General features: G+C 41.5%; 2 protein-coding genes across 3 annotated transcripts; both read left to right on the top strand.

Annotated features, from left to right (window-relative positions):
* The first annotated feature begins 2,718 nt into the window (after window positions 1-2,718).
* Window positions 2,719-6,267, top strand: LOC115684569 (30S ribosomal protein S16-2, chloroplastic/mitochondrial). Its single transcript, XM_030609342.2, has 3 exons — window positions 2,719-2,938; window positions 3,723-3,768; window positions 5,760-6,267. The coding sequence occupies exons 1-3, from the start codon at window positions 2,806-2,808 to the stop codon at window positions 5,977-5,979; spliced, it is 399 nt and encodes a 132-aa protein (XP_030465202.1). The 5' UTR covers window positions 2,719-2,805; the 3' UTR covers window positions 5,980-6,267.
* Window positions 6,268-8,709: 2,442 nt separating this feature from the next.
* On the top strand, window positions 8,710-11,997 carry LOC115684568 (nucleosome assembly protein 1;3-like). Of its 2 annotated transcripts, XM_030609341.2 has the most exons (12): window positions 8,710-8,816; window positions 8,958-9,001; window positions 9,312-9,407; window positions 9,753-9,845; window positions 9,985-10,072; window positions 10,154-10,215; window positions 10,307-10,491; window positions 10,625-10,802; window positions 10,888-10,931; window positions 11,122-11,308; window positions 11,428-11,442; window positions 11,546-11,997. In XM_030609341.2, the coding sequence occupies exons 1-12, from the start codon at window positions 8,771-8,773 to the stop codon at window positions 11,612-11,614; spliced, it is 1,107 nt and encodes a 368-aa protein (XP_030465201.1). In that variant the 5' UTR covers window positions 8,710-8,770; the 3' UTR covers window positions 11,615-11,997. The 2 variants fall into 2 exon arrangements, with proteins under 2 accessions (XP_030465201.1, XP_056166689.1); XM_056310714.1 differs by lacking the exon at window positions 11,428-11,442.
* Window positions 11,998-13,952: the final 1,955 nt, after the last annotated feature.

Here is a 13,952-nt window from a genome sequence, read left to right as displayed (position 1 = left end):
TAATAAAGATTTCTTCACGGATGTTTATCTCAAAACTTCACGAGCACTAATACCTTTATTTGCTTATGTTTGCCCAGAAATCAAAGAAGTTAAGACTCATCCCTTCCCACATAACAATTCCAATTTTGGTTCGATTTTACATAGATATTAAGTCATATCATGTAACACCAGCACTTACAAATTTACAAACTTTACTTAGAATTCCGATTTTGGTACGACTTGGAAAGTTCATTCAAAGCCCCCCACTGTGTATGTTGCATTGGCCCGCTAGGCCATCTAGGTTGTTTTTAGATTTAAAGTCAATTGCTTCCGCATATTTCTAGTCATTTCTCTTTGAGCTCGGTTCGTTATACTTATTGATTTTCGACTCTTTTGGTAGCTGATAATTTCAAATTATCCATGAAATGCTTATCTAGGTAATATAGACCAAATTTTCGATCTATATCGAATATAGACGATAGTTTAGAACGGACTAGTTACCTATACCCACAAAATGCGAAATATCAAAGTATAATGAAATCTATAAATCTCCATCTATGTCGTCGAATGGAGAAAAGAAAAACTGAAATTTCTGCTATTTTATTTTTCCTTTCAAACTGTCTATTAGTCGACCAAAAGAAAAAGAGCTGTCCGTTGGAAAATATTATACGAGCAAAAAAATGTATAATTTAACTGCCATCTAATTTTAAGAAAACTTTTTCAAATTCAAAAAGAGCGCCCAGCTCTTATTTTTATGTAGCTATTTTTTTTCCTTTTCCATTGTGAGCTATCATGAGTTATGACCAATAAGTTTATAGTTCGAAAGATTTAGAGGATAATAGTAAATAATTTACATTCAGATTGCCATCCAGTTTTTGTTGTTTCCATTTCATTTTGTCGCTCATTTCTTTTTAGAAACTTAATTTCGCAATAATTTAATAAAAAGCTGACACTAAGATGAGAGTGTTGTGGCTCTTTACATATTAATTACGCAAAAACATGAAAAAGATTATAATTTGAAAATTGTAAAAATATCAGTCTACTTAAGGCGTGTTTGGCAACCGGCCAAACAGTAACTATTTGTATTCTTTTGTTCCCAAAATCAGTTTTTGAACAGAAATTCATTTGGTAATTTTTTTGTTCTCGGACACAAATTTGCAAATATTTGTTCTCAGAATCAGTTTTGGAACAGAATGAAGAAGAAAAAAAAGTTGCTTCTTGATTATGGGAATAAGAATTGACAATGGAAAAGAAACTTTTTCTTCTTCTTCTTCTTCTTGGCCTGTGGCCGATCGCCTGCAAGGGCTGGACCCTCGTCGCTTGGGCAAGGGCCGGCTTCGCCGAATCTAGCATGGGCAACCCTTGTCGCCGCCCTCGCCAAATCCAGCGAGGCACCCTTGCCCAAGTCGCTAGTCACCCTCGCCAGATTTGGCAAGGGCGGCGGCGAGGATGCCGGCGACTTGGCCATGGCCAAGTAAGGAGAAGAAGAAGAAAAAAAAAAGAAATATTAAAATATTATTAATAAAAGAAATTTTGTGCAGTTATCAAACACATTTTTGTTCTTTTTCTTTTTTCAAGAATAGAAATTTTGGATAGTTACCAAACAGTTTCAAATGCTTAGAAATTATTTCCGGGCACAGAATAAAAAAGAATCATTTCTGAACAGAAAATATTTTCGAGAACAGAATAGTTGTCAAATGGATTTTTAGTCGCGTAGTAAATTCTTCAAAATTCATTATAAGAACTTGGGGAAATTTCAAATCAGTACCCAAAGTGGGGTCATTTTCTCAAAAATTGGTTCAAAGTGGATATAGTGTCAAATAAGGGCATGAAGTGCCCAATTAGTCTCAAATATGGGCCCGAAGTGCCCAATTAGTCTCAAGTAAAGGCCTAGGTTTGCGGGGCAATCAAATGCTCACCGCCCAGCAAGCACATCACTGTTTCGGTGATCGGAACAAGGGCAATTTCGTCTTTTACTTTTTTTTTCCTTTTCCTTTTCATTTTCCTTTTCTTCTTCTTCTTTTTTTTCTCTTTTCCCTCCGCCGGCCCCGACTATGGCCGGCGGAGGTTGCCGACCTCAGGCGGAGGCCGCCCTCGCCGGTGAGGGAAACCCAGGTCGGCCCTCGCCAGCGTCGGGCGAGGGCGGCCTCTATCGGCCTCGGCTACGGCCGACAGCGGGAAAAGAGGAAAAAAAGAAGAAGAAGAAAAGAAAAAGGAAAAGAGAAAAAAAAAAGTAAAAGAGGCCGCCCTCGCCGGCAAGGGAAACCCAGGGTCGGCCCTTGCCAGCGTCGGGTGGCCTCCGCCGGCCCCGGCTATGGGCGGCGGAGGGAAAAGAGGAAAAAAAGAAGAAGAAGAAAAGGAAAAGGAAAAGAGCAAAAAAAAGAGTAAAAGACGAAATTGTCCTTATTCCAATCGTCGGAACAGTGACGTGGTCGCTGGCCGGGGAGCATTTGACCGGCCGGCAAACCCAGGCCCTTACTTTATACTAATTGGGCACTTCGAGTCCCTATTTGAAACTGATTGGGCACTTCAAATCCTTAGAAATTATATTCATTTTGGACCTTTTTTTGAGAAAACGACCCCATTTTGAATACTGATTTGAAATTTTCCCTAAGAATTTTAATGAAATCGCAGGTGGAAAAAGTAAAAAAAAAGAAGTAAAAAAGAAGAAGTAAAAAGCAAAAGGGGAGAGGGGAAATGGCGAATGAAACCATAAACCCCAGAAGAGAACCCTCAGTCGCGCCTCGACTTCACCCCAAAGAGAGCGACCGGGATTACACTCAGTTCGCTTAGCGAGCGAGGCGAAGCAAGAGAGGAGGAGAAACAATGGTGGTTCGGATCCGGTTAGCGAGATTCGGGTGCAAGAACCGGCCCTTCTACCGGGTCATGGCCGCCGACAGCAGATCTCCCCGCGACGGCAAGCACCTCGAAGTTTTGGGTTACTACAATCCCTTGCCCGGTATTATTCCCTACCCCTCTCTCTCCGTTTCCTTTTCTTTTTCGTGCCTGGGTGGCGGTGAAGTGATGGGTGGCGGTGAAGTGATGGTTGAGTCGTGTGGGTTTGTTTGTCGAACAGTTGATTGAATTTGAGTGGATTGGTGAAAGAGTGCACCCGCAGCGATTTTCTCAGGTGGGTTCTTTCGGGTTTCGTTGGGTGGGTAAAGAGGAAGTGTTGAATATCTGGGTTGGCGATTGTTTTGGGTAAACGAAGCTCGGAGCTCATTGATTGGGTGTGAAAACTGCATGGATCTGGAAGGAGAGAAAAAAAGAGCTGGGAATCTTTTCATTGCTAGATTGGTTTTCTCTCCCGTTGTTTCGATTCGCTTGCGGTTGAGGTTATTAGTTATGTTCATTGTATTGAGTGTGCATAGGGCAAGTGTTTGATGAAATTCCTCAGAGAAATTTGACTTCACACTTTCGCCTCCTTTTAAGTGTTTCTTTGGATCTTCTCCAACCCGGGTCACCTCGCCATCCTCCGCTCCCCAATTACAAGTCCTGGCAGGGTCCAATACGTGGACAAGTTTTGTCATTTTGTTACCTTTCATTTTTTTGTTATCAGGATGGCTATGTTTTTGATGATTGAAGCTTGTCGCCTAAGGAGCAAATAAAAATTAGAGAGTGAGAACCGACATATGAAGTTTGATATCTTATGACTGCTTGTCAATCCATGTTTGTTTTTAGACTTGACGATGAGGATGATGACCATTTGCTAATTGCTCTGGAATTTTCTTGGGTATGAATAGGTCAAGATGGTGGAAAACGGATGGGTCTTAAATTTGACAGAGTGAAGTAAGTCCTCTCTATCCATTCGTTTTTGCTTTGTCAATTGATATCTGTATGTTTGGAGTAGTTAGTTTGAACGCAATCTAGAACCTTGGAGGAGTGGTTTGCACTTGAGGTAGTAATGTCTCTGGAATTCTTGGTGACAAGCAATAGGCCTCATGCTTCTTCTTCTTTTCCCATTATTGGATGCAGTCATCTAGTTCTCTAGCATTGAGTAGCAGTAATCTGGCTTGATTCTTTCAAGAGTTCTTGCATAGCACTAATTTTCTTTACTATTTCGGTAACGAGTTCATTTATGTCCTGTGCAAACTCTGACTGGTTTTATCCTTCTTCAGATGTTTTGAGCTGACGAAATGCAACTTCTTTTTGTGACAAATAGGATGACTCTCTAGATGCTAACTTCTACATATTCTTAGATAGGGCAATTCCTACCCATCCATGACGTGCATCTAACTGAGATTCCCTCTCTCCGTCTTGTTTCCGATAGGTTTGTGCAAGAACCTCGAAAAGCTAGGAATTCATATCCAAAATGCCTTAGATAGCTTCAAGATGTTGATATATGTTGCCTGAAGCATTGACTCGGGCTCCAATTGGGAACTGCCTTTATCTAGGGGCTTTGGAGCCCCTGGGTAAATGCAAATACCATTTGGCAAATTTTTTGGAGAGCTTTGAGAAGATGTAATCGCATTTCCAGGTGAAGGCCTTTAGCCCAAAATAAGTTCGGAGGTGCTTTGAGTTTTCAGCTTCCGGAATGCAAATACATTTTTTTTCTTCCAACCTTGTCCTCGCTAAACTTTCATAATTTCGGAAATGTCCCTACCTCACGTGACGTCATCGGTGAGGGTTCAGGCTACCGGCAAGGCCAGATCTGGCTGCCGGTAAGCTAGTCTGGCGTCGGCAGCCTGAGGTCGCGTGACATTAGGCGACAGTTGCCTGGGTTAGTGCGACCCAAGCGACGGTCCCCTCGAACCCAAGCCGCCTGGGTACTATCACTTGGGTTCGCGCGACTTAGGCAACGGTCACCTCGAACCCAAGCCGCTTGGGTACTGCCGATTGGGTACAAGGTGACCGTCGCCTGGGTCATGCGAACCCAGGCAACAGTTGCCTGAGGTCACGTGATGCAGCCGGCACCAGATTTGGCCTCACTGGAGGCTTGCTGGCTGCCCACCTGCTGCTGAGTCCTTCCCTGCTTTTTATTTTATTTTTTTGGTAAGGAAGTCCTTCCCTGCTTTGAGTTCTTTTTTGTTTAAAAAAAAAGTGCTTTACAAAGTGTGATTTTTCCAAACACCGTTTAAACCAAAGTTGTTTCACCGTGTTCTTTTAATTTACAATTTACCAAACATTACTTGCATTTCGAAAAACCCCTTTAACGTAAAGGCCTTTGTTTTTTCCCAAAGACTTTCCCCAAAAGCCTAACCAAACGCACCCTCTGAGGTTGCTTTAAACCCAAGGGGCATAAGAATTCTTTTTGGTCAAATCCAATCTTTCCCTTCATTGTGCATCTTTGAGGTTTTATGTTGGGAACTTGGGATCCATGCGAGAGATGATTAATTGATTTTCTGAATTTGCTGTCAATGGTATCAAGTATCAACTTCTCCAAAAGGTTCAACTGATACATTTGTGTTATTGTGATCGGTTGTAATCTTAGAAATGGTGCAGAATCCACTTGTTATTAGTAGGAATGGATCCCTAATAGATATCCTGTCAATTGCTAGTGAGGCCTATATGTCACTGTTGTAAATATCCTCCGTTATCTGACTTACATGATAATGTAAGCTTACGGCAGAAGAAATTCTGGGTGTGTGGAGCTAGAAAGGGTGAATGCTCTTTTAATAATTCTCCCTTTCCACAATTCTCTGCTATGCATATACATGCACATATGCTTGCATTTTCTTTTGTTTCATTTTGATTGCCTTTTCTATCTGTAAGTTACCTTAAGTGCATGCCAATGTACATGTTGGATCATGCTTGATTAGAATATTGTCTCCTCCATTTAGGTATTGGCTTTCGGTTGGCGCTCAACCTTCGGATCCCGTCCAACACATTCTTTTCAGAGCTGGTTTACTCCCTCCCCCACCCATGGTGGCGATGGGACGCAAGGGTGGACCACGTGACACGCGTCCTGTTGATCCACTGACTGGACGTGTCATAAATCCTGAGAAACAAGCTGCTTCCGTCAAAGCAGATGAATCCACACCTGAAGATATAAATGCTTAAGACGACCAGTGATGCTCAGTTGCTGCAATCTCAGTTACCTTTCACTTTTCTGGAGTTTCCTGAAAATTTTTTGATGTACTGCTTAAGTTAGGATCTGAGAGTTTGTTTTCTGACTTAAGGATAGTTTTTGTGTACAGAGGAACTGTACCTGCTCCAGAATGCTAGCAAAATTACGTGCAGGAAATAAAACTTGTTCGGTGTATACTACACTGCATTTCATTCGAGCGGTCGATTGATCCATCGAATGTTCTTGGTGCTGAAACCATTGCTTTCTTTTGTGAGGTGAAATGCTTGTGGCATCATCATTCTTACACGAGTCATTACCTGCTACTTCTCTTCTTGGAGCAAATGACAGGAGTTCCTTTGTTGTTGTCATTGTGGTTCACAACTCATTCACTTCCTCTTTACTTAGGATCTTATGCAATATAAACTGCATAGGAGAGAATTCGTATGAAGATAGTTCTAAAATTAGAGATCTCTCCTGTTGCTCTGTATTGCAAATGATGTTGAGATGATTGTGCAGTTAAATTGGCATCCGAGCGAGCACATGTCCGGTGTCCGCAGTCTACTGTAGAGAATGATAAGGAACAATGATTTTTTCTGTACTTGTATGATCACATGACATGGATCGACATTCTTTCGGAAAGAATTAGACCCGTCAATCGGGTAGATTGGGTCAGATTTGGGTTGGGTCGAAAATAGTTCGATCCAAATTGACCAATTTAATCCGTTTTGACTTATTATCGTGCAACATAAATCTTGTGATCAATATTTGACTTAACTCACACCCGGCCTGATCCTTAGTGCTAATACTTATATTGAGGTGAGAGCGCGAAGTGAGGAAGCGCGAAATCGGGTGAGAGCGTTATAAAGGCAGGTTGAATCTAAGTAAGTTATGAATATATTTAACATCCATAATATTTTTTCTTTTAAAATTGTGAACCCCTCCATTTATGGATCTAACAACTAAGTCCATCAAATATGAGTTAAAAAATGGATCTATAACTTATTTTCACTGGTATAGAAAGAATGAACAATTGATTAGTCGTGTGAGCTTGCTATTATCCTGGCATGCCTCGCATTGTATCACACTAATGAACATGAAATTGGTGATAATCTTCCGAGCACTTGTGAACACGAAATTAGTTATAATCATCTTACATCAATGCTCGCGTTTAACATTTGTAATTAGCTTCCTGTAAATGTGAATATCGGTCTAGTAAAGGAAAAGGAATGTCTAGAAGGATTACTTACTGATAATGGGAAGAAGTGCCGAGAATACATCGATCTAATCCATTTTAAATCGCGAATTCTAGAAACGAGATCGTCGCTCTATGTGTATATAAAGCGTTCATGCGACGACTAGACTCGAAATTGTTCTCACACTTTTGTTTTTGCTGATTCCTGTTCGTATAATAGCATACTTTTTCCGCTCATTTAGATCACGGGATTGGAGAACTTCCCAGCGACCATCTCAAGCGATCATGAACCACGGACGAGCAGGCTCGTGCCGACTGCGATCGTGCTTCTTAACCGAGGGCTTGATGGACAATCGAGACCCTCGTAAACGCTTCGATTTCGACCTAAGTTTTGTCCAACACCACATCCTTCTAGGTGTTGATCGGGGTAAGAATCCTAATCAATCACTCTTCAATTTACACTCACCAGGCTACGATCTATACTTACTCGACGTGGGTTGAGCAGATCTTGAACTTGGATTCACAACATGGGGAATACTTACGTCATTTTTATTGCAATATTTCATAAAAAATTCGGATTTATTAAAAGTCGCGAAATTAGAAAAATCACTCCGGGAAATGAATCAATTTTACAATACAAATGCCGGCATAAATTTTTTTTTTTGGTCATTTAGGAATAAAACAGAGTAAACCCAATTTCTCCTCCTATTTTCTTTTCTAGTATTTTCAACCAATTTCAAAGAGAAAAGTCAAATTCGACAAAGCAAAATTAAAAGGAGAAAATTAGGAAAATCTTCAGAAATTTTTTTTCGAAATCGCATAGTTCCTTCGCCAGGCGTTGCTTCATTAATTCTTCAAGATTCAGTTTAGCGTTTTACCCATCCGAGCCTTTCTCCATTCGGTAACATTTCCCCGCGCAAATCCCTACGAATTAAATCACTCGCCTATTTTGCAGACGCGGTAATGAAAAGCAAATCTAATTACGAAACCATAAAAAAATAATATATATCCACGAGCGAAATTGTAAACGAAGGAAGGGAAAAAAATCTCCTCTTCCCATTTGGGCTCTCCCGAGATTAATCAGATTTCCCAAGCAATCTCCAAATCGAATCCCTCTCCAAGAAAATATATATATATAAAAAATAAAGCCATCGATAGAAATAAAAATCTGGGAATTTCAACCCGCAAAATCAACAAAAAAGGAAAAATACCACCAAAGAAGAAAAACCGAAATCCGGAACATAATTAGAAAGTACGATCGCTCCCCCCGCCCCATAAATAGACCAGGTTGTAATTAGGGTTTCTAGAGAGAGAGAGAAGAGAAGAGAAGAGCAGAGAAGAGAGAGAGAGAGTGAGAGGGGCAGAGAGATAGATTTTAAAAGCAGGCCACGTTCGCCTCGCCTCTTCGCCCAAATCTCTCTCTCTCTCTCTCTCCCTCCCTTCTCCCTCGCTCGCCAATCCCCCAAATCCTAGGGTTTAACCTCCCTCCTCCTCCTCCTCCTCCTCCGCCTCCTCCTCCGGCGACGCCGCTCCCCAATTCGGGTCGGGTTCACCTCGCCTCGTCGTCCGCCGCCGCCGCCGCCGCCGCCGCCATGAGCAACGCGAAGGAGAACTTCAACATGGCCGATCTCACTGCTGGTGAGCTTTGCCCCGGTTCGCTGGGCCGGGCTTCCGCTTCACTGATCTTGCCTTGTTGTTGTTGTTCCCTTTCTTTTTCGTTTTTTTTTCGAGCTTGTGATGCGATTGCTTTCCCCCCTTTGTTTGGTTTGGTTTGTGTAGCTCTCAACGACGAGGATCGAGCTGGCCTCGTTAATGCTCTCAAGGTCAGTGAAGTGAAATTTCGCCCCCCTTTTTGGGTCGTGGGGTTGCTTTAGTTCGGGGAAAGGCGGGGGGAACTTTTGGTTTTGTCCGCTGCGAGCTTCTCCGAGACAGTTGTCTGTACGGGGGAAAGTTGCCTTTTTTTTCTTCTTCTTTGTTGCGCGATCTGTGATTCGTTGGACGACCGTGCGTTTACGCTACTGCTCGAGCTCGTGGCAATTTGTGTTTTTCTGGGCTCGAACTGGTGGCAATTTGTGTGTTTGGGTTTCGGCGCGGGTGCTGACCTTGTCTTTGGGGGTGGGTTTTTTTTGGCAGGATAAGCTACAGACTTTGGCTGGGCAGCACTCGGACGTGCTCGAGAGCCTCGCGCCCAATGTCCGGAAGCGGGTGGAGGTCCTGAGAGAGATCCAGGCATGTCCTCTTGTTGAAAGGAGAAAAAAAAGAAAAATTGCTGGCCTAAGTCTTGTTATCTGCTGCTGGATTCGCCTCTTTTTTGAATATGCTGCCTTTTACTGGTCGTTTTACTTTATGAATTAGTGCTAGGATTTTGTTTAAACCCTGCAAAGTACTCATTCAAGTTCTGAAGATTCTTTTAATGTGAATGATTAAATTGGTTTAAAAGAGATGATTTCCCTACGAAGAGCTCTACCTAGATCACTTGTCTGTTGAGTTTTTCTATTCGCAAGCATTCATGTTGGGGGGATGCGCAATTGGCCCAAGTGGGTTTTACTGAACCTGAGCATCTGAAATGAACAGAGCCAGCATGACGAACTAGAGGCGAAATTCTTTGAGGAGAGAGCTGCACTTGAAGCGAAATACCAAAAGCTTTATCAACCTCTGTACACAAAAGTATTGTTTTCTTTTTCTACTTATTGATTCTGTAGAGTGAAGAGGAGATATCCTCTCTCAGCTTTTTACGTGTTTATAATTATGATCTCTCAAACTCTATTTTTCCTACGTGGTCGGGGTTGGGGATGTTGAACTGCAGAGATACGATATTGTGAATGGTGTTGTGGAAGTGGAAGGAGTTACTAATGAGCCAGCAAAGGAGCAAGAGGAGGACAAAGCCGATGAAGGTACCTAGTTGACGCCTCTCCCTCGCCATTATTTTCACTTGGTGCAAGCTACATGACATGCCCCCCTTATTCTTATTGCAGAGAAAGGAGTCCCTAATTTCTGGGTCGCTGCTATGAAAAACAATGAAGTTTTAGCTGAGGAGGTGTGTAGATTCCAAATGCTTCTTTCAAGCACTGACGGAAAATATTGACTACTTCTCTAACTAGATTTATCATTTTCCTTTTGTTGATCAGATCTCTGAGCGTGATGAAGGCGCTCTCAAATATCTCAAAGACATTAAGTGGTGTAGAATAGACGACCCCAAAGGGTTTAAACTTGAGTTCTTCTTCGATACAAACCCCTACTTTAAGAACTCTGTCTTGACGAAGATCTATCACATGATAGATGAAGACGAACCTATTCTGGAGAAAGCAATTGGGTAAGTGGCTTTTCGTTATGCATAGTGGAAGCGTGTTTTTCTTTTGCTGTTGGGAAGAATTATTTCTATCGTTTGTCTTCATTGTGGTATTGTTTATATTCTAATCTTTATGGCAACTATTTGGTTCTTATAGGACGGAGATAGAATGGTATCCAGGAAAATGCTTGACGCAGAAGCTCCTCAAGAAAAAGCCGAAGAAAGGGTCAAAGAATGCGAAGCCTATCACTAAAACAGAAAATTGTGAAAGTTTTTTTAATTTCTTTAATCCGCCCCAAGTCCCCGATGAAGATGAAGACATTGATGAAGAGACTGTATGGCAGCTGAATTGATTAAGAGATATTTGCTTTATTCTTCATTTTCATTAGGTTTATTTGATCTGTGATATTTCTTTTTCAGGCTGAGGAACTTCAGAATCTGATGGAGCAAGATTATGACATTGGGTAGGTCCCTCATGACTTGTCCTAATCAAAGGCGTTTGCACGTCATTTTAGCTTTGGTGATAGCCTATGCTAATGAAAGTGAATGAAATGTAGTATTCTTTGATTTATGCTTTTGCTCTGACAGTTTGATTGCTTCCTGTGGTTGCTTCGCTCAACATACTCATGTTTCTGAGTCATGTGCATCTTGCAGGTCAACCATCAGGGACAAGATCATTCCACATGCAGTCTCATGGTTTACAGGGGAGGCTATTCAAGGAGAAGAGTTCGAAGATCTAGAAGATGAGGATGATGATGAAGATGTTGACGACGATGAGGACGAAGACGAAGATGAGGAAGATGAGGAAGAAGAAGAAGACACAAGCAAGAGTAAAAAGAAGGTGAGATTCTGTTTGATGTTGGGTATTTCTTTCTGCTTGTTCTACCGCAGCTTGATAATTCTGATTAGAGCTGAACTAATTTCTATTCATATTTCATGAACTTTTGGAATTCACCGCAGTCATCCGGACCGAAGGTACCCTGATTCACTTCACGCGTATTTATTTACTCTGATTCACTTTTCATACCAACCGGATTTGGTCTCTCATATCCTAAATACTACGTTTGGTAATTTACAGAAGGCTTCCAGAGCAGTGGCTGGGGATGCCCAACAGGGAGAGAGGCCTCCAGAGTGCAAGCAACAGTGATGTTTTGCTCTACCGAAATCGCAAGAGTCTGATACTGGTCATTGCCGATTGAGTGGGGATGGGGTGAATGGGGTGTTTGCAGTTTTGTTCTGTCTAGTTTGTTTCTCTTCTGGTATGTGGGGTGATTGATTGAGGAAATTTCTATTGTGGTATAGTCGTTCGCTCAATTTGGGAGGTGTGACTCATGTGTCGACATGCGCAGGGAAAAGCTCAGGACGTGTCTCTAGGGAACTTAAAGTCGTAGCATATCATGTGTTTTAAGTTATCTGCTTTAGGGATCTTCATATCTTCAATTTTGTTCCAACGAAATGTCTCCTTAGTGCTATTGTATCTGTGATCATCGGACCACCGATTATTTGGTATTAAAAGGTCAATTCATAGTATTTCTTCTTGATATCTCCTCTGGACTCCACGCTCTGCTTGTGTGGCTTTTGAGCAATTCCTGATTCCATCTGCTTGCACTCTGATTATGGTTCTCCTCTTTTAAGTGTCCGGACATCGAGTGCTGAGAATTCAAATCATGCTGTTGCCAGGGTGGGCAAGAAACATGATGGTATTCAATAATATGATGACATTATGGAAACTTCGACGCCTTTTGTGTCTTGGCTGCCCTTTGTCTGTTCGGAGGGTGAAAATTGGCGACCCAACTTTTGATTCCCCACTCCAGGCTGGAGATGTTGGTACGAGTGACAACCAGTTGGACCCATGTCACTGCGCAATGGATTATGATAATGATTGTAAACGATAATGATTATTAACTGGTGCGTTTATTTTGTGGAAAATAAGTTGTGGTACCTAAACGCATCAGGAAAGCTGGAAATTATAGCCATTCGCCGATTAATCCTTTAGTCTGCGGTGAATGCAAATATGATTGCCAGTATTAGGACGAAGGGAAAGAAAATCGGTCAAGGCATGTCACCAAGCTGAATGTATATCAACAGACTGTACGTGACACATCCCAAAGCAAGAGTGAACTGGGGTTCATATCTTGTTTAGGATTTTTTACGTTCACGTCGAGACATTTTTTACATAACCAGAGAAATAAAATGAATAATGGAAAAGAAGGGAAGATATTACGATTACGCATGGCCTATTACTTTAGTCATTATTACATGTTCTGCTCTAGGACGTGAAGGGTGTTCAAGGTAACGATACAACAGGAGGTCCACCGGACCATCAACACTCAAACCAAATTTATATAAAGTGCACGTCACCACGTCAAGAAATTCGGAAACTATTTGCTAATTGATCCTTTAATTCGCGATGAACATGAACAGGATTACCAACATTAGGACGCAGAGAATGAAAATCAGCCAAGGCATGTCACCAAGCATATTGTACATGAACAGGCCGCACTTGACGCGCCCAAGAGCAACGGAGACAAAAGCACAAGCAAGTGGAAACCTTGGGTCAATACCTTCCCTTCCCATCTTGAGGATTAATTTTTGGCCGGACAATTTTTATCACTTCGCAAATAAGCATAATGTCAAGGCGCGCCGGTAATGTTGGCTGGACCTATTGAGCTGCGCCCGACCCTAATGAGTCGACGCAAGGCCTCTCTACCAGGGAATCGAGCTGCGGTTTATAATTTGCAGCAATTTGAGACACATGCTCTGCTCCATTTCTTGGTATTACGAAATTTTACTAGGTGTTCACCGTACCCCTCACCTCTCATTGATCTGTCCTCGCCTTTGCGTCCCTAGGATTATCTACGGCGATAAATTAAAAATCCCACCAATTTTTTAGGTGAGGCTCGTGAAATCTAACGACTCATATAGTCTGAAAGTACATGAGCTTGAAACTACCCAACAAATTATGAATGTCGCAGCCTTTCCATAATATGGCATCTTTAATTTCGAAACAGCGACAAAGCACGTCCATTGGCAAGATGCGAGCAATTATTTGGTGAACTATAATACCACGAAAAACATCAAACTAATTGTAATCAGTGAAAAAATCAAAATAGGCATGAGAGCTTTGGGCATAATTTACTCCAAACTAATTTTGCACCACAAATCCCAAATTACTAGTAGATAATAAACACCTTTTTACTCTAAACTGGATTATTTTTTGTATTTTACCACTAAAAATGCTCTAAAAGCTAATTTTAGTATATTTAGACAAATTTACTCTCACCAGTTTCAATTAAAGCTCATTTTTTGTTTACGGATTTACGGAAATTCCAAACTAATTTTTACACAAACTCAAATTAGTTAAATTAAACTAGATATTGATAAATTTCCCTCCGTTAGATTAAAATCACGAAAAATCACAGTATATTTGTGACAAATTTACCCTTCGTTAGTTTTCATTAAATTGGATTAAAATCACGAAAAAT

Source organism: Syzygium oleosum, unplaced genomic scaffold, assembly GCF_021117445.2.
Source record: "Syzygium oleosum isolate NSW1041296 unplaced genomic scaffold, Sole_v2.1 Sole_v2.04, whole genome shotgun sequence".
In the NCBI taxonomy this organism is placed as follows: Eukaryota; Viridiplantae; Streptophyta; class Magnoliopsida; order Myrtales; family Myrtaceae; genus Syzygium; species Syzygium oleosum.
The sequence above is the reverse complement of the archived record's forward strand: the minus strand, read 5'-3'. Positions and strand labels throughout refer to the sequence as shown.

Coding starts and splice junctions, on each gene's coding strand:
- LOC115684569 (XM_030609342.2), top strand. CDS start 2,806: ATGGTGGTTCGGATCCGGTTAGCGAGATTCGGGTGCAAGAACCGGCCC. Junction 2,939..3,722: donor TTACTACAATCCCTTGCCCG/GTATTATTCCCT, acceptor GGGTATGAATAG/GTCAAGATGGTGGAAAACGG. Junction 3,769..5,759: donor CTTAAATTTGACAGAGTGAA/GTAAGTCCTCTC, acceptor TCCTCCATTTAG/GTATTGGCTTTCGGTTGGCG.
- LOC115684568 (XM_030609341.2), top strand. CDS start 8,771: ATGAGCAACGCGAAGGAGAACTTCAACATGGCCGATCTCACTGCTG. Junction 10,216..10,306: donor ATGAAGTTTTAGCTGAGGAG/GTGTGTAGATTC, acceptor TTTGTTGATCAG/ATCTCTGAGCGTGATGAAGG. Junction 10,803..10,887: donor AAGACATTGATGAAGAGACT/GTATGGCAGCTG, acceptor TTTCTTTTTCAG/GCTGAGGAACTTCAGAATCT.